At 36.7% G+C, this 23,650-nt stretch overlaps 1 protein-coding gene across 1 annotated transcript; it reads right to left on the bottom strand.

Moving 5' to 3' along the window:
- LOC104071162 (chromosome unknown open reading frame, human C7orf60) lies at positions 1-23,319 on the bottom strand. Its single transcript, XM_009586926.1, has 4 exons — positions 23,186-23,319; positions 13,922-14,095; positions 6,254-6,368; positions 1-1,245 (listed from the first exon to the last, which is right to left on the bottom strand). Exons 1-4 carry the CDS (start codon positions 23,254-23,256, stop codon positions 616-618), a joined length of 990 nt encoding a protein of 329 aa, XP_009585221.1. The 5' UTR covers positions 23,257-23,319; the 3' UTR covers positions 1-615.
- Positions 23,320-23,650: the final 331 nt, after the last annotated feature.

Below are 23,650 nucleotides of genomic sequence, written 5' to 3'. Positions count from 1 at the left end.
AGTATATTCCAGTGTTTTGGTGTTATCTCCATTTGGAGTTATCTCAAGAGGGCTGCATTAAACAAAATCAAATGTGCAAGCATTATACTTTCTCCAGTCCAGGCTTAACCAGAGTGAAACAAATTTTGGAAAACAAATTTTGTTCCATAATTAAGAAGGGACATGTGTAACCAAGTGTCTTAACCTATCTGCACATTTAATTAAAGTGCAAATTATTTCTTCCTACATACACTTCTCAGAACCCCACCAACTCCAGTGCCTTAAGCTCAACCACACTGAGTTAAAATATAGAAACAACATTTAGCAAATTAAATAGAATTCACACTTCACAGCACTAAAGAAAAGAATGGTACCTTTCTGGAAAAAAATTAGTGATACAAGTCTAAAGAAAGTAACAGCAATTTATGCTATGACATGAGTCATTTGCATAAAACTTGTATTTTTTCCACTTTCATACAAGAATAAATTTTAAAATTCAAAAGTAGAAAAAAATAGCAAACTCTGTAAACCTTTGCATTTTCTTTATGCAAACCATTTTTGTGTGTTGAGCCCATGTTAGTATAGCAAAATTAGTTAAGCAAGAGGTTTGACTGAAAGGGCATTTTAATGGCTACATTAACTTAGAAGCAATATAGGATCTTCTAGCTCATAGAAGGGAATTGAACTAGACTGGCTTTCTCCAGAGTCTGAGTCATAAGGAGCATCAGGTAGCTCCATAAAACCGTAAGCTAGCTGTTCATCTTCTGTATCTGATCGAACATAGCAGGAAGTGTTGGAATACTCCTCATCCTCTATACTGTTGAAATCCTGTGGGATATACAACATTCCTGGGTAGTTCCTGCTAACTAAGTCACTTGTTGTTTGCAGGGAAGTTTTCCTAAATGCCATCAGGTGCATGTGAGAGAACTTGGAATACTTGAAGCGTTTAAAACCCAAGGACTCTATGGCAATTTTCCAGCTTTTCATCATCATAGCTCGGCGATTCTGATGAGATGAATCAGGAGTTATTACAAGCAATAAGCCATTTAATACGAGAAGTTCATGTGCCTTCTTGCAGCATATCCATCGTTGATAGGGTGATGGAAAGTAAGAAAGGAGGAGTGAGAAAACGACGACATGGAACAGTTCTCCAGGTAGAGAATCAATGGGATTTTTCAGTTGCTTAAGAAAGGCATCTATAGCATCTTGTGCCAGTTGGAGAGGTTGCTGAATTTGGAGATTTAAGAAGTCACATTTGTATACGCTCTGGTGGAATAAGAAAAACAGAAAAAGCAAAACAAACATCAAGGTTAGTTTAAAAAGCAAATACAATTCAAACCTACAGAATGATCAATAACCACCTCTTCATTTCCTCTGAACATCCCCCCTTGTTATTAAATCAAACAATCTAAAACAAAAATTTAAAAAGAATGCATATTTCCAGCTTTCACAGTTGCAAAGAAAAATTTTAGATGTGCAGTAATTTACCGGAGATTTGATAGCTGAGAACCGTTCATTTAAAAAAAAAAATTAGCCCGAATAGAACAAAGCGTCAAATCAAATATCTCAGAAATGATTTTAAAAGAACTCAGATAAGCCTACATTGCTTTTTTTTCTCCAGATGCTGGAATTCAAGAGTATCCCCTGTGGACTGCCAAAATACCATGTTTTCCTTGTATACGATACATTGTCAAGATAGTTGCATATTAAAATGTGGCAATAGCATAAAACAATGGAATTCTTGAAATTTACATCTAAATTATGCAGTGGTTTGTTTTTTGCTTTTGGTTTGTTTGGGTTTTTTAATAAGCCTGAAATCAGTAAGTAGAAAATTTGATACCTCAGTATTTCCACCAGTTCTTTAAAGAATCCAGGAAACTTAGGAGTTTGGTCACTTGGAAAAAAGTGACTTTCCTTACTGGCACAGAAACATAAAGAAGTTACAGCAAGGCAAGCTATGTTAGAAAGTTACAGCACACCAACTGCTTTGCAGCCGTGATGCAGGTCCATGTTTTAACCTTGCTGTAAATGCAAAGTGTAGTGGTACAAATTTGGGCAGTTATCAAAATAAGGTAAGGGCTTTAAATTAATCTGCTGATCATTTGTGTGCTCAAGCCATCAAAGACTGGAAATGACACCACAATTCAACATACAGAAGAACAGGTTCTTAACATCCTTATCACAGAGCACTCAAAAAATAAGAGTAACAGTATGCTATTCACTACGTTTAAGTTTTTACACTTCATATTAATCAAAACCTGGGCTGACTTCTCTCGTAAAAAAGATATTAAGATACAAGGGTTCAACATGATAGCAACAAAAATTGTTATTAATGCCTAGAGAATGTGCGGTGAACGACAGATTTCTAAATAGGTAAGTGAACACGAAAGCAGAGACAAAACATTCTGCAGAGTACATCTGAAAGGTGGAGCTAGACCTGTTGCATTTTCATACTGCAAAAATATTTATAGTGTGTTTTATGAAACTATTCAAAAAACCAGATCACTAGAACACTATTGTAAAGGTATTCATAAAGCAACTGATATGCACAATTATTTCCAAATAGAATAGAATGTTACTTCTTTTTATGTAAAATCACATTCTCTTCTGAGAATATGCAGTAAATTAGAAAAAGTAATCAATGTTAAAAAAAAAGCCCTGTGATTCATTTTTCAGTTGCTTTAATCTTGGCCTCCAATTTGCAAAAATCAAGAAAGAGACTTGCATTATATGGCTATAATCAAGAAATTTTAATTGCAACCATTATACCTGCAGGGCTATATTCTGCTTCCTTGTAATATTTAGAGCAGGAAATTAACAGTAGTAATTTCATTATATCCTCTAATAAGTTTTAAAGGAAAGAAGTGCTTTGAAGAATAATTGTTCAGAGTAACATGCTAACTATACTTAGAAGCAAGACTTAAAAAGTTAGAGGTTATACATACACAGTTGAAAAAACAATTTAGACTGCAAGTATTTCTCAGTATGGAAAAACATTCATAAAACATGCAGAAATAATGTTAAAGAATTTCAGGACTAAAGTATGTTTCAAGTGGAATTTGAACTCTGCAGGCAGTTTTAGGACAAAAATGCTGCTAAATTCTAGCTATACAAGTCTTGAACTGATGTTAAAGTCCTTCTAAACACTGAAACAGCAGTCATATTGCAGTGCATCCACTGACATTTAAGAACACAATCCTACTTGTATTTTCAGATATTTAATTCTAGTACTCTTCCAGCCTCTTTTTTTGTCTCAGACTATATTTATTCCAATACAACAACATGTTTCCCAGCAGCATGAAATTATATTCGGATTTTCCCAAAGTGGAGATTCTCACTTCATTCCAATTTTGCCCTTTTTTTCCTTTTTTGTAAAGTGTAGACAAATTAAACTCCTCCAGGAAAATAAGCACTGCTTATTATACTCCAAAATATCTGTGTTACAAGCAGAATGTTTGAAGGAGTGGCCAACATAAACAAGTCAAGAAGAAACCTGCTCTGCTTATCCCTGTCTCAGTTCCCTCTTCTAGTTTATAATACTGCATGTTTCCCTCAATATACATTACACCAAGACACTGAAAGTGATGAGTGAACAATGCCTAATTAAAGAGAATACCAATCATTTCTTGGTGCAGACCCACCCCAATCAAAACACAAAATCAGATTACCATATTCCCATCATATACCCATATTCATAGCTCTACAGTTCACATTTTCACTCTGAAACATACAGATTCTGAACGGTTTGAAGACATTAAATCTTTTATTATATAAACTAACATTTCAGTTCCTCTCCTAATTTTTCCACAATTACATCCTTCTTATTTCTTAAGTTAGCTGAAGTATTTTACTCAACTACTTGGTCTATATCCAAAGCATTTCTATATGCAGAAAGTGGATTAACCTATTTCTATTAATAAAGAAGGAATTATTTAACCCTCTATTCAATATTATTCAAGAAACTGACTTCCTAAGAAGCCTCTATGCTTCGATGTGTTTCAAAAAGTATTTTGGTATCTTATCTAAAAGATCTGCTAAATCAGAAGATTTTACCAGTTCTATTTTCAGCTTCTACCACTAAGTTATCAGATCCATGTTTCAGGTCAGATGACGACACTAACTACCATAAGAACCCTCTGGCTATTATTCTGAAGTCTTAAATCGGTGCAGGCAACTGCTGGCCTAAAGATAAATTTATTCAGGAGGTTATGGTGCTGATGCAGCTCAAAGAAACATCTTGAATACATCAGGGCTTATTAATTCTGTTTTGGAGGTGGGCCTAAGCTTATACCAGCAGATGAGTTTGAGTGCACAAATTGTACTCCATGTCACTCAGGACGCTTCCTAGCTAGGTTGCAAGGTGCCCTGAACACACCAAAGAATCCAAGAGGATGGAAGTAAGAGAAGCTGGTGAGCCTGGGACAGGCCTCACAGTAACTACGTTGATCTGTACAGTAGCACTCCATGGAGTTCCTATCATCAAGCTATGCTACTAAGTGCGTCAGAAGACAAGAAATCAATTATCTTATCGTTCCCTTGCACTGGGAGAGAGCCTGAAGAACTGGTTAGTACACAGAAATAATTGCAGCTACTTGACTACTGCCTCTCCTGTTGTCTGGCCTGGATGACTCACGTTCCTCCATTACATCCATAGAAGTAACCTTTCTGGGACTCTTCCAATAATGGTGTTGGTTGCTGTATATTTAAATTGATTTTCATGAGAACAAAAGTAATTTTCTAATGAAAACAGCACAATAGACTAGATAGCAAAATATTAACTATCCATATCCCAAAATTAATGGTTAGATTCAGCTCATGTAACTTCAGGTGCCTAGGCTCCCATTATAGTCACTGGAGAGCTAGTCGATACAGCCCATGAGGTCAGAATGCAATTCACCTCACCATGAAACAGCAGACGTTTAGGTTTCACTGACTGTTTTTAATAGATCTCTACTGACTGCAGTTGGAACATAGAATCTCAGATGTAGACACCCATGCTCTATATATCTTAGCTGGAAATTTACTTGCCATGTATTACTATTTTAGATGCCATAGGCTGCCGCTTCAGTGGCATGTGTCTCCTTTACATCCTGTGTCATGCCCAACAGTCCTATACAGATGTCCTACAGCCTCTTAAGTGGTGGAAGGGTGCCCAATCATGTTTGGGCAACTGATGCCTATTCTTCAAATTAGACAAGATGGAGTCCACTCAAAGTTTCTCTGTGTTTTAGATGAAACTAACATTGAATTGCTTTAAAAAGCAATTGATCAGACTCAGATTTTTTTCAAGAATACCCTTCATTATATCTAAGCATATATGCAAAAATATAAATTAGGTGTTAATGGATTAAACCTGGTGACCACAACAAAATACCATGCATTTAGCATGTAAACCACACTGCAGCAAATAACGTTACTTTCAAGTTAACTGTTTAACTGTACTCATACACTTCTTCTCACCTCTCCACTTCTAGAGAGGGTTACCTTAGGCCACTGATTTTAATGGAGCCTAATTTTAAACTGTAAGTGGTCAAGATGTATATGGTCAAAGGTTTTCTGTTTTCTGTCAGAAATGAATTCCTTTCTGTATCTTTTCATTTTCATTCCACTTTGTCATTTTGTTTGGTTGATAAATGCTATTAGGACTGACAAAAGTTGGGTCAAGGGCAAAAGACAGAAAGAACATATGATTATAGCAGAATTAATGCATCTCAGAACCTTACTACCTAGAGAAAATGAAGCAATTTACCCCAAAAGTGCTGATAAATTTGTCCTCAGTATTGTGGAGGTTCAAGAATATGTGTAGCAATAAACTGAAGAGCCCCCTTTACAGTGCTCTTCTGGTTACTAAAATTCCCCAGAAAAACTCACCAAGTACAGTCACTGATCATTTCCTTCTGTCAGCGAATGCAACTTCTGAGAGGTTCATGTCTAAGCATAAGCCTACTCAATTTTTATTTATGCCTTTTAAGATGCAAGGACTCATCTGAAATGCCATTAAAAGATGGCTACTAAAATTCTCCAATTTTAAGATTCACACCCACATTATAAAGGCATAACTCTTGAAAAAAATTAGATTTTTAAAACAAAACACAACTACGGTTCAGAGCCTGTTCACGGGAAAGGATGTAGTAGGAGGGCCACAGTTCCTTTTGAAGTGCAGATATTTAAGATACATACTTAAGTATTAAACATACCTCTTTTACAGTCATTTTGAAGCATTCTAAAATATCTGAGAATCAAATTTATATTAAATTCAGCAAACATTACATACCTCAACAGCTGGAACAATATCTATGCCAACTGTCAGAAATTCTTCAAACTTCAGAAATGGATTAAAGCAGCTACCAACATCAAGTAATCTGATCTTCCCCAAGGAATGGAGCAATCTAAGAAGTAGCAAGAATTCAGTTTTATCAAATGTTATTTTTGAAGATATATTCTGAATTACAGTATCAGATAACTAATGCAAAAACATTAGAACACCACTCATAGAACACCACAGTACTGACTGATAGAAGTGAATGTCTTACTTGAATTGCTGAGATACCTAAAGAACCAAGCTCCATCAGTAAAGCAGATGGTTCTCAAGCAGAAGAGTTTATGTTAAGAGCAGCTGTAATACTGTTAACTGGTGTACTTGTAGTAAGAAACTAAAATGGCAACTTAAGTGTCCACTAAACAGGCTTTGTGTTTCCCACTTACCTTTTTGTGGTATTTATTGGTGTTGAAGTCACACAAGTCACCAGAGTTAAAATTTCAGGAGTTTGAAAGAGAAACTGAGAACACTCCATGACCCACCTACTTGTCAGTCCCATTTTAAAGGGCATCTGAAGTCAAGTGCCATAATTGGTTTAATAAAGACAAGAGAACACATAATGGTATTCCAAGGTAAACAGAAAAAAAAAAAACTAAAAATGAAAGCATTTAGTTATTCCCTGCAAAAATTTTTAAATATTTTATTTGCTTTACATTAGAGCTAATATTTTTTAAAATGCTGGAGGTTCATTCCAATTCTATTTTCAATGGATACTGTGAAAGAGTTAGATCAGTCCATGCAGAGCCACAAACTTAAAAACTGGCTGCTCAAGTTGTAGGGAAGTTATTCTAAACATCTAAATGAACTGAAGTATTCCCTCAAAACTACTTGGGGGAAAAAAAAGTCTATTCCATTCCATGCAATCAGTTTTCTTTTGGAGTATCCAAAAGCTTTTTAATGAGAAATAGTGAAAAACAGCCATCTGGTTTAGGAAAGAGTCCTACCCAGAGTACTTCCGAAGTACTCAAAAATGAAGATTTATCCCAGAAGAATTCTGAAGAACATTTTAGTAAGCCAAAAAAAAAAAAAAAAAAAATAAAAAAAAAATCTATCTCCTTATCTGCCACTGTGTGATGAGCTACTATTCAAGGTGAAATTATAGATAAGGCGGCCAATGGCTGTAATGCTAAATACTTAACTATGCTACCAAACAACAAAAGGTGATTGATTTAAAAAAGAAAAAAAAAGTGGGGATTAACTTGAGAAATCATGACTTACTGCTTGGACTGATAGAAAGAGGTTGACAGACTGCTGAGGACAGACTGCTGAGGAATACTTTAGTTCCAGAATGCTGCAGAGATGCACATATACCCTTCCAAAATGTCATGGAAAATGAAAAAGCCCACACTGAGTAACTGGCCCATCATCTTCCCAACCAGATTCCAAAACTTCCTGGGGTAAAAAAAAACCTGGAGGAGTGGGAAATGAGAAAGAAAATAGCAGACTGAAGAAACGAAGAGAGGACATTCTTGTCTGGTGGAAGCTCCCATTATAGCACAGCAGAAGATATGCTAGAGGCTGGCAGATGAGATTTGCCTTTTCTTGGAAAGCTGTGACATCACCTGTGACCAACTGCAAAACCAATCTGAAATGCCTTTATGAAGCTAAAGACATCACTGCTCTTTTCTATAAGTTAAATATATAGGTTAAAAAAAAACGAAAAAAAGATGCCTGGCAACTTTTGAGGATAGTGACTGCTGCCTTGCCTCCGAAAGCATTCTTACCTTCCAAAGAATAGTCTCCTTGACCAATGCCTAGAGGAACATTTATGGTCTTCAAGTTTGCAACCATAGGCACTTTCTTCATGACCAAGGCAGTTACCAGTATACATAATGTAGCACCAGATAAGATCAATGCACCTGTACAGAAGTACTGGCAGTCAGCTATCTCATTGTCATTTGAAAGTTTTGCCTCATCCTGGCACTTAGTTTGTCTAACCTGATATGCTGTCCCTCTTAAAAGAATTAGAATGTTGCATTCAGTTATCGCTAATAAAGGACTCAGCTGTTGAATACATCCTACAATCAAAGACATTGTTCTTCAGTTTATTTTCCTTGCATTCTGAATTTGGAGGCCCCTGCTGTTTATTCTTTCTTTGCAATTGCAACAAACCAGTAAATGCTGGAGTTAAACAATTCTGTTCAAGTCCACCAGTACAGACTTCACATCCACCTGTTCTCTAAAACACAACTTGATGAGTGCATCCACTTATCAAAAAAAAAAACAAACCCACACAAAACCAGCACCACTAGCACCCAACAGTTCGAGTTCTTTCTATCGGATCATTTACAGGGCTGCATCTAAAAATTTCCCATCATGATTTGTAAGATCTTAAAATACCCAAAATCCATTAATAGAGGCAAACAAACGCGAACTCACAGCTTTCACAGGGAATTCACAGGGAGGAGAAGGATAGCTTTCCAGCAAGCAAATGTTGCTTTTTGCTTCAAGTTTCTGTAGCCAATTCCAATTGGCATCTCCAAAATATCATTTGTCATTTTTCTGGGAAAGATTCAGCCCTAGAGAGACAGATAACTGCAAAAAAACTGCAAAAGCCATGGTTTTACTCATAGCAACAACAAAGCAGTAAGGAATACTCCAGAAAAAATTATCTTTAAGCAGCAATAAAGAGATCTGGGCTCTCTGTGCTCCTCCTAAACTCCCAGTTATCCACCACAGAAAGGAGCTGGAGAAGCAAGAGAAGATTTCTTTTTGTATTCTGCAGAATAATAATGCCAAGTTTAAGGATTTTGCTTCTATATGGAATAGAAGATATCCAAGGGATACTTCTGTCAGAATACCAGCATCACCAAGGCAAATAGCGCAACAATTATCTTTAAGTTAAAACCGCACACATTACCAGGCTACCCTGTAAGTCAGTCAGTACTGAGTGAGATTTCACAATGAAGATGATAGTAACGATTTCTTCCCAGCTTGGATGCCAATCACAATGTAATCTAGACAACAGGAATTTGATTACTGCAGAGGGACCATTCAGATCCTAGTGGCCACAAATCACAAACGTGGGCTGAAGTCAAGTAGTGTCTTTTTCCATGTAAGGCTAGTATGACATTTCTCAGACCAGCATGTCTCCTTGTCTAGCAAATGGAGACACTAATGGCCGATTCTTTCTCATTCAAACCCAAAAACATATGTCTGTATGTACGCTTGCATTCTACATAAGAGTCCAATGGTAACAGCAAAAGGATAGAAGACACATGGGACCACAGGAAACACAACAAGAGGGAACGTGACTCTATAGTGCAAAGAAAACTTCCCGCGAAGAACAGTGACAGCCTCTAGAGATCTTAACATTTTCCATTTAAAGTGTTCGATGAAATACTTGTACGGATTAAAATTAAGCAGCACAACCTAGAACCCTCTAAACTCCAGGAGAGCCCACTTCACCTACGGAAGAGTGAAAAACCACTGTGATGTATTCTGTCTTTCTCTCTTACAAAACCTGCATTCTTGGCTGCAGCATTATTTTTGACTGGGTGAAGGAGGACACAACTTCAGACTACTACAGCATTGGGGCATACTTCTGGAAAGCTACAACTGTGGATTCCAAGCTGATCAGAAGCTAGAAACTCTCATCTACACCAATGGACAACAGATCTAAGTTTTTTGATACAGGGCAAATTCACTCCCCTAGGTGTGTCACATCCAAGGAGCCTTGTAGTTTAAGTTCAATGCAAATGTACTTTGAAACCTTAAAAGCAGCAGTGATTCAGATGCTTGCTTGTGTCTTGATTTCCTGTTGCTTGTCAGGTTTTGCTGCCTCTCAGAGCACAGGTGCAATGAATTGCTTAATAGCAGTTCGCAGGCTGCCAGTTATCAGTAGGAACAGGATCCTAGTTACGTGCTTGAAATCATTTTGAAGCTCTTCAGAAGCACTTAGATTCGGTCACTGAACATATACAGAGAGCACAGACCACAGATTCAGATGGTCTGAAGACCACTGGTTCAGATACCTACTTTTTCAGCACTGCAACTCTTAAGTCAGAGTACTCAGTGAGAATATAACTGTAATCCAGGTGACAATCACTGATCCAGTGAGCCAATGAGTTTGTTAGAAACATAGTCTTGATGAATTCATTGATGATCACCCTTCAAACCCCTGTTTCCTAATGATTTTCAGTCAAGGCAACATTAAAAGCAAGGGAAGTACTTTGCTGCTGTAGGTAATCTCCAAGCACATCTTGAATCCACAGTTCTCCAATGCATTTGTGTATAGGTAGGAAAACCAGATATGAATAGTTAAAGATCAGGAACTGATAAAGAAATGTACATAACCTGGGAAATGAGTGCATTTTAAATACATCCCACACTTGTTTATTTCAAGAACTTTATTAAATGGACTGCAGCTTTTGATTATTAGCCCCTTTAAAAATGCACCTATTATTCAACTAGGTGCTGTACAGGTAAGTGACATTTTCTCTTGGAAGTAGATAGAAATGGAGCAGTTATATGACCATAAGGAAAGTCACTTTGTCTCTGAAATTAATCACTTCAAGTGCTGATCTCCTAGTTTTCAATTACTATTATTTATCAAGGATGGGAGGGGAAAAAAATTCAGAAGCCTTATGCTGCTGTCACAAGAGCAGAACAAAGCTATACAACTGGTTCTGAGTGGCAACACTGGTATGCCTCAAATCTTTTGTAACATCCACACATAAAGATATCCAATGGGAAGGTCTAGCTTTCTGAGATACATATGAAGGAAGGAATGATAGGTTGTACCTTAAGAGACAGTCAAACCAGCACCTGAGAAGAATCCATACCAAAAAGGATGTGATTTTTACCATTAAGGAGAGAAAGCAAGACTGCTTAACTTGATGGAAAAAGAAGAGAAACAATACTCAAGAAGAGAATAAGGAGGGGACTGATTTATTGAAGGGAGGAGCTGTTAAACAGCAGATACCAGTCACTTTTATCTTGCAAGACTGAGCCACTTTTGATGTCCAGCTTCACAACAGGTATAGTTGTAATGCTACAGACATAAGAACTCATTCTGGGATGGAAGGAAGTACTGTGGACAATACATTACTTTTTATATAGATGAAAGTAAAAAAAGACTGTTCACATTAGTTATTTCTGTGAGACTCACCAATTTTAATCTGGCAGAGAGCTGAGCAATGTGAGCAACTGGAAATGGGTTCAAAGAGGCTGAGTGACTTTCCGAGTTGCAGTAAACTTTGCCCTTCTGGTTCCTATAATGTTTCCTACCATCACCTTTAAGAGACGGCTGATTGCTTCCTACTTCTCTTCACATCTCCCAGCATCTTTTTCACTACCTGTGGAACCTTTTATTCCTGAGCTAGCTTTGCTCTTTACCAAGCAAAATACAGTGGCTTGCCAGTAAAGGTAAGCTCAGAAAGAGCTCCTACATAAGCAATCTGTTTTTAATACTATTTGAGAGAGGATTATATATGGGAAGAACAAAATTGTCTTTACACTTACCACAGTAAAACAAAAAGTCACAGGCTTAGTCATACCTAAGACAACTCCACAACTCTTATTTGTAGTATTACCAGAATGGAGTGACAGTATTTGAACAAGTGTGTGTGTGTGTGTGTGTTATGGGGGAGGTTCCCCCTTGTACCAATCTTGTACCAAGACCTCACCAAGATTCAAAGACTTCACTAATTGAAGAGTGTAGACATGGTAGAAAAGCATTTCAGGAGAAGACTATGCTTTGTGTAATACACAATCCATTTTCATTCTGATAAACTCTGTAATTTCTTCTATAAGGCATAGAGGAAGAAATTGAATTTTGATTTCTCTGGGCAGTAACTTGGAACACCTATGCCTTATTGCTTTAAGGTCTGTACAGCTACTAAAAACCTTACTACCATTTGTTGCTTACTCAGGTAAATATTATGAAACTTGCCTTTGCCAGGTATGTCTTTAAGGATGTATGAATTTTTAAAGTTTTGAGAATGAAGATAAAAATCATCATCACTGATTAACAAATACTTTTAAAGTTATTAAATAAAAACTTCTCTATTAACTACTTTCTATCCACACTAGTCAGAACAAAAGGTAAAGCTACAGACTACTGGTAGCAAGAAGAAACTCATGTGAAGTTAGCTCTGCAACAGCCATTATAAACTCTGTATAAAGTATGAAGACAGAGCACACGCAAAGAGAGAGCTAATGCTTTATCATGACAAGGCTTCCCACTGAAAGACAAATTAACCTTAAGTAGTGCATGATCATCAAACCTATTGTTTTAAACAAACAAGTACCAACAAATTGCTATTTATAGTAATGCTTAAATTATGTGTTAACAAATGCCAACATTATTGATATGCTACAAGGTATTAGTATCTCATCAGCCCTTTGTGCGAAAGTGCCTCGCAGTTCTCATTAAAAACAGGTATTCATTCTGAGGCTGACTTAGTAAAATGAGCACTGCAAAGAGGAGTCGGTGGGGGAAGACAGCTTACAAGAAGCCACTACCTTCATTTTGGAAGCATCTGTTTTGTCTTGTCATAACAGAACAACAATGGGGAAAACGTTTTCATTTTGCATGTAACTATACAACTACATATGCATTTGGGATCTTTACGCCTTTTGCAAGTTACTTTACAAACATGAGAAACCACAGAAGATGCCAGATCATAGGGACAGACACATCTGCTAGTAGCATTAGTAACATGCTCGTTCCTTTCCTAAGTAATACTATAGTATTAAATAGATATAGTAATACTATATCTAACTTAAAGTAAGTGCTGATCACAGAAGACATGCTACAATAATGAGAAAAATCTTCACAGAACAGAAAAAACACTATTGCAGACAGTTGTAGGAACTGGCCTATAAAGAATATGAAGCAAGTCGTAAGTGTAACATTTAATGATAATATGCTTATGCATTCATTATTCCATTATACCTGCAAAATACTAAATTCTTTCCATCACACATGGAATAGCCACAAACATGACCCATGTTATTTAGGAAAAAAAGGAGGTTGGGACTGTAACTGAAGTAAAGCTACTCCTGAATGCCAAAACCAAAATTCTTACTTGAGTGAAGGTCAAAAACAAAATTAAAACTGTTGTTAGGAAAATACCTCAAGGATACTACAACTTCTGCACAGCCAGTCTTCAGAAAGCTAGCACATTTAAAATTAAGGGTTAGAATTCAAAATTGCTTTTGAAGTGTATAATTGGAATCAAGAGTTTCTCTGCAATTATTTATGAAAAGAAAGTTTTAAGTACTCTGATATTTACATTTGGCACTTACTTAGTACTTGCATAACCAATTGACTTTTCAACAATGCTGAACAGCCATTAGATTCTAACTTAATTAACGTCTCCCTTATTTCACCTCCAGGTTTAATAAAAATTGCATTGCACAAAAGTGAAACTGCTCTGACACTTAAATGAAGATGACTAAGTTGTCATTCTCAAGCAATTTTTTATGGCATCCACCAAAATATACTACAACATAAATATTTCTTGAAACATATATACATGTTCACATGATAAGAAAATGCCCTTTCTTAACTATCAAAAATACATCAGACTGATCTAATGTTACGGGGAAAAAATGTCCAGGTAAGTCTTATCACACACAGAAGGGAAAAAAAACCTCTGGAAAACAAGTAAAACTTACTCTTCTGTTATAGCTTCATGATTTGTCAAGCCAGAGTTTGGCAAGGGATCTTCAATCTTGGGAGCCTGGGGAACATTTAAAGCTGGAGTGGTCTTGGAAGCAAGAAGTGCTCTTTTTTCATCTTTCTCAAGTGCTTTTCTTTTCCCACCGTTCTGAAAATATTCTCGGCATACACTGAAAAAAACAAAAAGAAAAATTCCCCAGAAAAACAGAATGCTATTTTTGGTCATTACTATAGATAAGACACAAGACAGAGGTTTAAAAGATACAAGTGCTGTCAGCTTTTAAACAAATCTTGGTTTTACTGCAATTTTGGTAAATCAGCTTTAAGAAAGATGCAATACACCCAAAGACACACTTGAAGTCGATTGGTGTTTTATTTCTGGAAATTAGGCCGTAAGTCACAGTTGAGTAAACAGATTCAAAATAGTTCTATCTGGATAGACTTTTAGAGCACGACAAGAAGTCTTGTCAGAACATCACCAGAGGGTAAACTTCAGCTGTCACCTGAGCACCACAGTTCTCCACTAAGGTGCAAACAGCTATTCACTAGCTCCCCGTAAGTGCAGGGGCTTTTGGAACATCTGTGTCTTGCAAGGCACGTAATGTGGGGGAAAAGAAACATAATCCAGGCTTACACGCTAACTTACCTACACTAGTTACTAATTTTAATTGAGTTTGCCTGGGGTGTTTTTTGTTTAAGTAACATATCTGCAGTAGCTGTATTATTGTGGAAGACTTATTTTAGCTTTTAATTTTTTCTCCATACTTAATTGTTTTGCTAATAGGAACCAGAACAAAATAATTTGGTCATACTTGAACAGAAATGTTAACCAGTTTAAAGGAATTAATGTTATCAAAAAAGTTAAATTACACCTGCATACTTCAACCAGTAGTTAGCATTATTGTATGAGAAGCAAGCATTATGTTCGAGAATAACTGAATTTTGTCCACAAAATAGAACTAGAATTGAAAACAATTTGTTGCTGTGAAATTAAAAAGCCTGACTCACCTGGCACAAAGCAGTACTTTTAATTAGATGTGCCAGCCAAGTATTTGCATGGCAAGTTTAACAGAAATAGTACTTGTTTGAATGATGTTTTCGTAACAACCCATTTTTATGATGCTTTCTTGAAACTCACTCAATTTTCCTCTAACAAAGCTGCAGAGGTTTGAAGGAAACATTCCAGAAAACATAAATTCAAGTGTAGTTTAATAACACCTTATACGAAGCAGGATCAAGATAACATAGTATTTCACATCACAGATTCAGGAAGGGACATGTTGGTATAATGCTGCATTTAAATCACAACTAGAGACAAGGACTTGGAATACACAGGCCTTATCTAAGGGTTGGTGATATTATAGGCACCAAATATATCCAGCCTCTCCACCGTGTAAGATGTGAAGGGAGAAAAAAAAAGTTATTGGAGTTGAGTTTCTTAAAGGGAAACATACACAATCAAACAGGTACAGATAAAAGTCACTTTACTCCAAGCTGGTAGGAAATGAACACCTTGAATCAGTAAATGTATAATTACAGTAGCACATTATGTCCAGGTTACTAATTCTTGCCGGGGGGTGGGGGGAAGTTATCCTGGACACATTTCTGTGCTGACATGCTTATAGGACCTCAAGATCAAAACTGACCTGCATCTAAAACTCAAAGCACAAGCAAGTTTTACTTGCTCAAGCAGGCCCTAGGCGTTCTTGGACTAAATATAAGAAATCTAAAATGCAGACAGTGACCTTAGAGCAGAAAACACAGCTACATGAGAAATAAACTCAGTAAACATTATATTTACAATCAACATGTTTATATTTACAATTCCTCAGTAACCAAAGCTATTTTCAGACCAAAGAAGCTAGGTGGAATAAAGAAAATCCACATCTTAACAGTATGGAGCAAGATCACATGCAGAAGCATGAATAGCAGTCGAGGCTGCAATACTCCCAGATATATAGACTGTGAAACCATACCAACTCCATCCATTAGAGATTGCACATATGGAAAGACAACAATTCTAAAATTAACAAAGTTAAAGTAGGAGGAGTCATTTAACTTAGCAGGAAGGAGATCAAAAACATCAGTAAACAAAAGAGAATCATAGAAAAACACTTGAATTATTGCTGGTGTGCTAATAAAAGTTGTATTTTACACTATATTGTATTATTTGTTTATAAGCATATGATCAATTTAGGGATTATGTCTTTCCTAGCTATTTAGTTCTATGTGTCATTTAGTCAAAGAAATGAAACTCAGGGAAGGGAAAAAAAAAAATCAAATCTTTCTCCTCACCATTTACTACTTTGTTACCATCTTGTCGTCTCTTTATTTTTATTCTAAGTCTTTTTTCTCATTATATCTCTTAAAACATCCAGAATCAATGGTAGTTTAAATAGTGTTGCACTGCCATTGATACTGACACCTAAGTCAGAACACACCAAAAAGTTCCCAACCTTGGGAGAATAATGTTTTTTCTCCTCAATTATTGATGTTACCAACTTTTTAATTCACTAGAAGCTGGTATGTTGCCCAGCTTAGCACTTAATGAGCTGTTGCACAGGAGAATAACCTACTTGTAAACTGTAGTATAAGCTCCTCTTGTCACCAAGAAGCCATTTCTTCCTTATTCTTGGTACTGGTGCAAATCAGTATTTTTTCCATCCTTCTATCCCTGTCTATCATGTCAACTGAGTTCTCATAATTCTATATTGTTCTTAACTGACCTTCCTTGTCTGCACATAAGACACTATCAAAGTCAACCACGAGGAGAAGCATCTTCTACTCCTGGGTTTTTGCTGGTGGATGGAGGGGCCAGAGCCACAAGAAGGCCCAAGACTGGGTAAAATTCTTCACGTTCAGATCCCAGTCTGCATACCTGTGTACTACCACAAGGAAGCAAAAAAAATACCAAACCCACCCATCCAAACAAAAAACCCCAGGCAACACTGTACTTCATAACCACTGAGGTATGGTTATCTCCATTTTATGCCTTTCTGTAGTTACAGTAATTCTGGCAGGATTACTACATGTGCCCTTTTGGCTCCCGTGGCTTCAGAGGAGCTTCCCCTCATGGAAGAGGACCTCACAGCTACTGTGGGGTAACAGTGAGCATGTGGGCAGTCACTGTACAGTAGCTAACTAGAGATAATGCACTCAGTAGTTTACCCCATGGTAACTTGTTGGTGTAGCCACATGTTTAACTTCATGGCCAATAAAGGCCATCATTGATCACACTGTGGTTTTGAGTATGCAGCTATATAAGACACTACATTTAACAACTGTCTCAAGTAATGACCAGAACATCCCTTAATTATCTACAAAGAGAAATAAAATTAAGGAATCTATTTTATAATTCTGAGAACTGACGTGGCTCCATTTTTAACTGACATTTAAGCTTTCCGTCTTTGATGATACAATAATAGTTCTACAATTAACATACTTGTTTATGAAGAATTGTGCAATGTAAATGCTACCTGAGCTAACACTTGCTACAGTTTACACAAACTGTAAAATAAACATTTCAGGTCTTAACTGTTTAAGTTTACTGGCAGAAAGACAAGTGAAGTGTCCAGTTCATGTGTTTGCTTTTAAAAAAAAAAAAATTCTAGCTATTTCCTCAGTGAAACTTGTTTTCCATATTTCAAATCTCAAATGGTAAACAACCTGTTCAAGCTGACCCCCCTGTTCCGCCATTTGGGCTGGACATGTATAGGAAGTTTCAGTAAAAGCCAATATGAATACATACTCATTTGTTAACACTCTCCAGCGATGAAAGAGAAGCTTCTTTTTCGAATACAGTGACCAAACCCAAGGGTTTCAATAGAATATATAATTTAAAAAAAAGGAGGGGGGAATTGCCAAAGAAACACCATATGAAATTTAAAAGCCATGAAAGAATCAGTAGGTAGTTCTTCTCATCAAGTAATAATGAACAACTAAATTAAAGCTGGTGTGGTCAGCTTTTATCATGGCAAAAAGCAGTTTCTGATAGCTGTTACCAATGCTCAAGGGTTTCAAGCAGCCAGTTTTACAGGCTAAGAACTGACACAGTCCATCTCTTCCTTCTGCTTTATAATGAGGAAAAGCTGAGCTTGACTTACGTTCCTTACAATATTTACTAACCAAAACCTAATATTGAAGATGAAGTTCAGTGATGGTACAGAGAAATAACATACTTCCCTTCTGAAAGCTGAAGGAAAGTCTAGATTTCTCATCATGGTTTCTGTGTGCAGAACGTTTCTCCCCTTCTCCCAAACACTGAGGAATAAGTTTATTAATGTCAACTGACAGAGCTGCTGGCCTCAAAATAAAGTGTGAGCTCTTCTACAGGTTTAACTCACCCACCCCGCAACCTGGAAAGAAAATCAAGGAAGGGAGAATTCTCAATTTCCCTTGTACACATTAAACACACCTAGAAGAGCAGAAGCGTTTCCTCTGAACTGGAAAATATTTTGCTATTGGCATGCACACACAGCTTTAGGTTAAGGAAATCCTGTATTCAGTATAGGTGAGAGCACTAGGTTTCTCAATGTAAAGTATTATAATTTTTTATTATCATAATTATATTTTGTTAAACTTCAAGTTGAGAAACGTGTATACAATACATTTTTCCATTTTATTTTTCATACTTGGTCTCAGTTTTAGGGTTTTGAGATATTTTACTTTTGAGAAACACAATTAGGTCTGTAATCAGATGTTTCTCTGGTGTTGTGGCCACCCCTCCACCCCAAACCAGCTTCTGGAGGCAATATCCTTCATTACTGGAGGATTCAACAACTTGAAAATAGGCGGCAGTTGTCATATGATCACTGGTCTAATTAGCTCTAGTGTTCAAACAAACAGATACAGTTTTGTCAGAACAAACTATTATTTAAGAGCAAAAATGAAGACTGTCATACAAACATGAACAATGAACATTAAGTCTCTTTTCTATTTTAAATGGTTTCCTTCCTCCTGTTTACGCCACCTCCCTCTTAATTCCATTCTCCTGAAAGTGAATTGCTCAACTAACTTCATTCATCAAAAAAGCTGCAAAACTCTGTTGAAGGGACTTCAAACATTCATTCATTCAACCTTCCAAACTCAAACAGGATCAGCTTTACAGTTCTAGAAGAGACCTGTTATTCTCAAAGATCTTGTAAGAGATCAGTTAGCCTTCTCTTCTTTTGACTACACAGCTCCAGCTTCTGAAAAAAAAAAACCCCCAAAGCTTTTGTGGAAAAAATTAGAATATTTTTGATCATTTCTTTATCTTTCTTGGAGTTGAGTTGTTTGTATTTTTTTAAATGCAGGCCAAGGTAATATTTTGGCTAAGAGCAATGCCAAATAAAGTCAGAGGAGTACTTCACATATCTTGTGGACAATCTCATTAACATACTCCAGTATGATATTTGTCTTTATTGCAAAAGCATCCCATTGACTATTTCATATTCAGCTTGTGGCCTGCTACAGAATCCAAATGCTTTTCTAAAAGACTGACACAACCAATTACTCCCTGCCTTGTATTTGTATAGTTGACAATATTTGGTATAGTTAACAACACTGTTAATTTTAATCCTGTTCTCAGAGCAACAATTCTTTTCTGTTTGGTCTCATTTGTGAATTTAATAAACAGACTTTATTCTAGCAGATTGCTAATGAAAATATTGATTAGTAATGGATGCAGGGACAGACACTGACAAAGTCCTTCTCAGTAAATCACATTTTTAAGATAAGCTTCTAACATCTATTCTCTGCAAGTTTTTCCAAACAGTTCTGCACTCACCTGACATTAACTTAATCAAGACCATATTTCTTCAGTTGCTCATGAAACATCAAAAGACTTTTAAAAAAAATGCAGGTCTAGATAGTGCTTTGTTATGATAGTTAGAAGTGCAGATTTTGTTTTTTGTTATTTAAAAAAAATAGCCAAGTCAACACAAGTCTTAACACTGACGCAAAAGCAACAGAAAGAAGCAAACCTGCTGGTCTAGCTTATTTTGTTCTAACTAGAACCAGAACAGGCTGGCATTCATTGTCCATACAAAGGCTCACCGGCCTACCTATGCCAGCAAAAATTAAGAGTTGGGACAATTATTCAGGGTAAACATCATCTTATCCTATTTTAGTTTAAGGTTTAGGTTTTGTGTTGTAATATAAATGAAATGAAAGAGAAACAGAAGTCTTAATTTCCAAATACCAATGCTACTCTGTATTCAGTTTTCTAAAGATATAAAAAGAAAGCAAGGGAAGGACAGTTGAGTGTTGCCCAGGCTTTTTTACACCACCACTCGGGATCATTAACCTGTACCAGGAAGGGGATAAAGTTTTAATCCCTCTTCCTCCCGCCCCTCTCCCCAGCTAAGCATTATATAAATTTGCACTGAAACAATAAATAAAACTGGCCCTATACAATGCAGCACATGGTCATCAGCACAGTCCATCATGTACTGCTTTCCATCTTTTATGGTTTCTAAAGTCTGGATATGTGCTCGTTTAAATCAACAACCAATGAAGTAGTAAAATAATAAGTATTATGTCATCTGGTTTAAGAATTAATATCAGAACAAGCATTTTTCCAGTATCTTCAACTAAATAGCTAGAAAGACTTTTGAAAGGAGAACCCTGCAAGAAAATTGTTATTCTTGATCCTGAGAAGTACACACAGCTTCTATAGTGGTTATTCTGCATTCTCTGATTTACTTTAGCTGGTGCTTGTTTATAAGAGAATACAAGGAAAATGAAGGCAAGAAAAAAAAAGGTAGGTTTTTTTTTTAAACTAGTAGAAAAAGCACTTCTCAGTTTCAGATCTCTGAAAAGATCTTCCTTCAGAGAAAAACAAAAAAGCTCAGACCTTCTTCAGCAGGGATACACCAGTGGTTCCCGAGTATTTTTAGCATTCCACTCCCAAATTAAGCTTAATATAATACATCAGCTACCTTCCTGCTGTCATGGTCACACAGTTAAAGCATTAAGCAAAAGCTTTCAGTGAAGTCTCATTCAAGTCAAGTTCTCTTGCATGCAATTATGCAACCAGACACAAGGAGGAGTAACAACCATGGGACCTGCCATCTGTCTGGGACACCTCTTGGCTCTTTGAGGAGGAACAAAAAAATTGCAGAACACAATATGGTATGTTCTGGTGTCTAGCTATCCAGGTCTCAGTTTAATCTGAGGCACACAAAAGCGAAAAGCACCCCTCTTTTTCTACTTACGTTAAACTCCTGACCCCTTGACTTTGCAAACCAAGAAGGTACGTGCTTTAGTTGAAGCTTTATACTGAGAGAACATTTTAGTGTCTCTTACAGGGTGGATTCTCTTTTCAATATGAGTTCATGCTGCAAGGCCCAAACCGGACACTTTCTTTAAATCTTTACATTGTAAAACTTGTAGGAACTACAGACAGAAAACAAGTGAGATACAGAGCCAAAAAACTTCAATACACAGGCCATCAACTGTTCCTCCCCTGTACACAAGGAACATTATCCTGTCCTACAGGGTAACAGACAAGTTTGCCACAAGCTAAGGGAATACTGTTTACCTGAAATTACTTTAAAGTATGTGCACACAGCTCTATTGAAAAAAGTTTTACATATTAGTTGACAATCAAATTGTAAGAAAATACTGAGCAATGTTCCACGGGAATCTGTCCCGGGTCCAGTGCAATTAGTTTTTCACAGATAACCTGAACATTGGAACAGTCACTACCCCTCTTAATTGATCTGTAAATGATGCCAAGTGGGGGGAGGGGGGTAGATGCTGCAAGAAATTGCAGTATTAGAATTCAATATGATTCAAGAGAGTGTCGTTTAGTAAAGAGAAGTACAAATATCAGCATTTCCACAGAAGTAATGAGTAGCACAAATACAAGAAAACAACTAGCAACTGAGGAAGCCTGTAAAAAAAGAGATGGGCAGTTGGGGATCACAAATGAGCACAAATCAATGTGACACGAATACAAAAAGAAACACACAGAAAACCCACTAAACAAGGTCAGTAGCATAAACAAGAGTTTACTACAACTCAATAATATTTCTTCATTTTATTTATCCCCGACAAGGCCAGGGGACTGCTGTGTCCATTTTGGGGCATAGTTCATTCCAACTGATTCACCTCTCTTGTAACTGGGATAAGGACACACAAAACATGTCCGGAAAAGGTTGTATAGAGAAACACTTAACCAGTTTGGGTTTTTTTTGGGGGGTGGGGGTGGGTGGGTTTAAGCTAAAGGATAAAAGATTGGTACGTAAAGGAATGGTTTTCAAATATTTAAGAGCCTGTTGTAGACAAAAACGAAAACAGCTTGTTATTACTTGCTCCATTTCCAGAAGCCACAGAACAGCTCAAGTTGCCACCAAGATGTACTGTAGATCAACTGTTTCACAGTTGTTCCCCCTCCTCTTTTTTGTTTTATGGGCTCAAAGGACCTCTGTAATGAATTTAAATTTAGTGGTATCATGCCTGGTTTGCTGCCTTTTGCTCATCACACTGCAACACTCACTTGCAGGACCTACAGACTGGCACACAACATTACTTTTTGCCTGTCTAAAGTCATTCCCAAAGGCAGGACCATTGATAAAGTTAGACTTCAACAATATTTTGCTTTATTCCGCTGTACAGATTCCATGGTATGCCTTGGATGCCAACTGTACGCAGGAATCCTGAGTGACCAACATTTCTCTTTTAGGAGTTTATTTTCCTCAAGGATTGAAATAGCTTAGCTTCATGACTTTACTATTACGACAACCCAATTAGATGTTTATGACAATTAGGAATTTTAAAGTTTAAAATCCATTTTAAGTAAGTTTCACAGAAGTTAAAGTCAAGATTAAGACTTGACAATTACACAGCAGAGATTTGCATTTAGAGATCAAACACTATTATATGCACAAATCAAACCAAAGCCCTGAAAATCAAACTTGAGCTCCACTCACTGCATTTGATCAGTTTAGGTTCAAATGTATAGAAAATTACTTCAAAGGTTTACCTGCAAACAGCTTTTTCCCTCAGCATTTGACAGAAAAAAAACCCACAACCAACCTTGTTTGTTCAAGATACTTTAAAAAAGGGTCACCTTTTAACAAAACACTTATAAGCTGTATTTCCTTAGTAAGTTGGAACAGTAAGAAGGTATTTGTTTTAGGAAGCAATAAATCATTAACATGTTACAGAACAAATCTTAAAAATTGGCAAAAAAGCAAAAAACGCTTAAACCTTGTATTATAAATAATTGCAAGTAGAAGTGTGCAATTGCATCTTTCAGATACATTAATACTTACCTGCAACACCATTCAATTCGGCCTTCCCCTTCACAAGTTTTTGCCCAGTGATTATCTGCAAGGTTTTTCATTGCCACAGCATATTCACACAGAGTCTCCTCATCCTCACAGTGCTCACGCCAGATCTTATCAAAGTCTCCCACTAAACAAAACAACAGAAAAAACTTCACATTAGATACAAAGTTTCTCATTATCTCCATGGCAAAATCCCCATCCTCCAATTAGAAGAAGTTACATAATGCACCAAGAGATTACTTTACCTGCACGTAAAAAAAATAAGGTCCCCTTTCTTTAGTCAAACACAAAATTCCAGGTTTTGGAGAAGGAAGGGGGTATCGGGTACTTGAGAAACTAGCAATATTCTCAGTATACTGATTTTGTTCAGTTTGTTCTGTGAAATTCAAATCCCTGGGAAGTTTGCTTTCAGGTTTCTGTGCACAAGCATTAACATGACAAACATTTTAG

This window comes from Fulmarus glacialis, unplaced genomic scaffold (assembly GCF_000690835.1).
Source record: "Fulmarus glacialis isolate BGI_N327 unplaced genomic scaffold, ASM69083v1 scaffold24300, whole genome shotgun sequence".
NCBI lineage: Eukaryota > Metazoa > Chordata > Aves > Procellariiformes > Procellariidae > Fulmarus > Fulmarus glacialis.
Note: the sequence above shows the minus strand (reverse complement) of the source record. Positions and strands in the feature narration are given on the sequence as shown.

Coding starts and splice junctions, on each gene's coding strand:
- LOC104071162 (XM_009586926.1), bottom strand. CDS start 23,256: ATGAAAAACCTTGCAGATAATCACTGGGCAAAAACTTGTGAAGGGGAA. Junction 14,096..23,185: donor CGAATTGAATGGTGTTGCAG/GTAAGTATTAAT, acceptor TGTTTTTTTCAG/TGTATGCCGAGAATATTTTC. Junction 1,246..6,253: donor ATATTGTTCCAGCTGTTGAG/GTATGTAATGTT, acceptor TTATTCCACCAG/AGCGTATACAAATGTGACTT.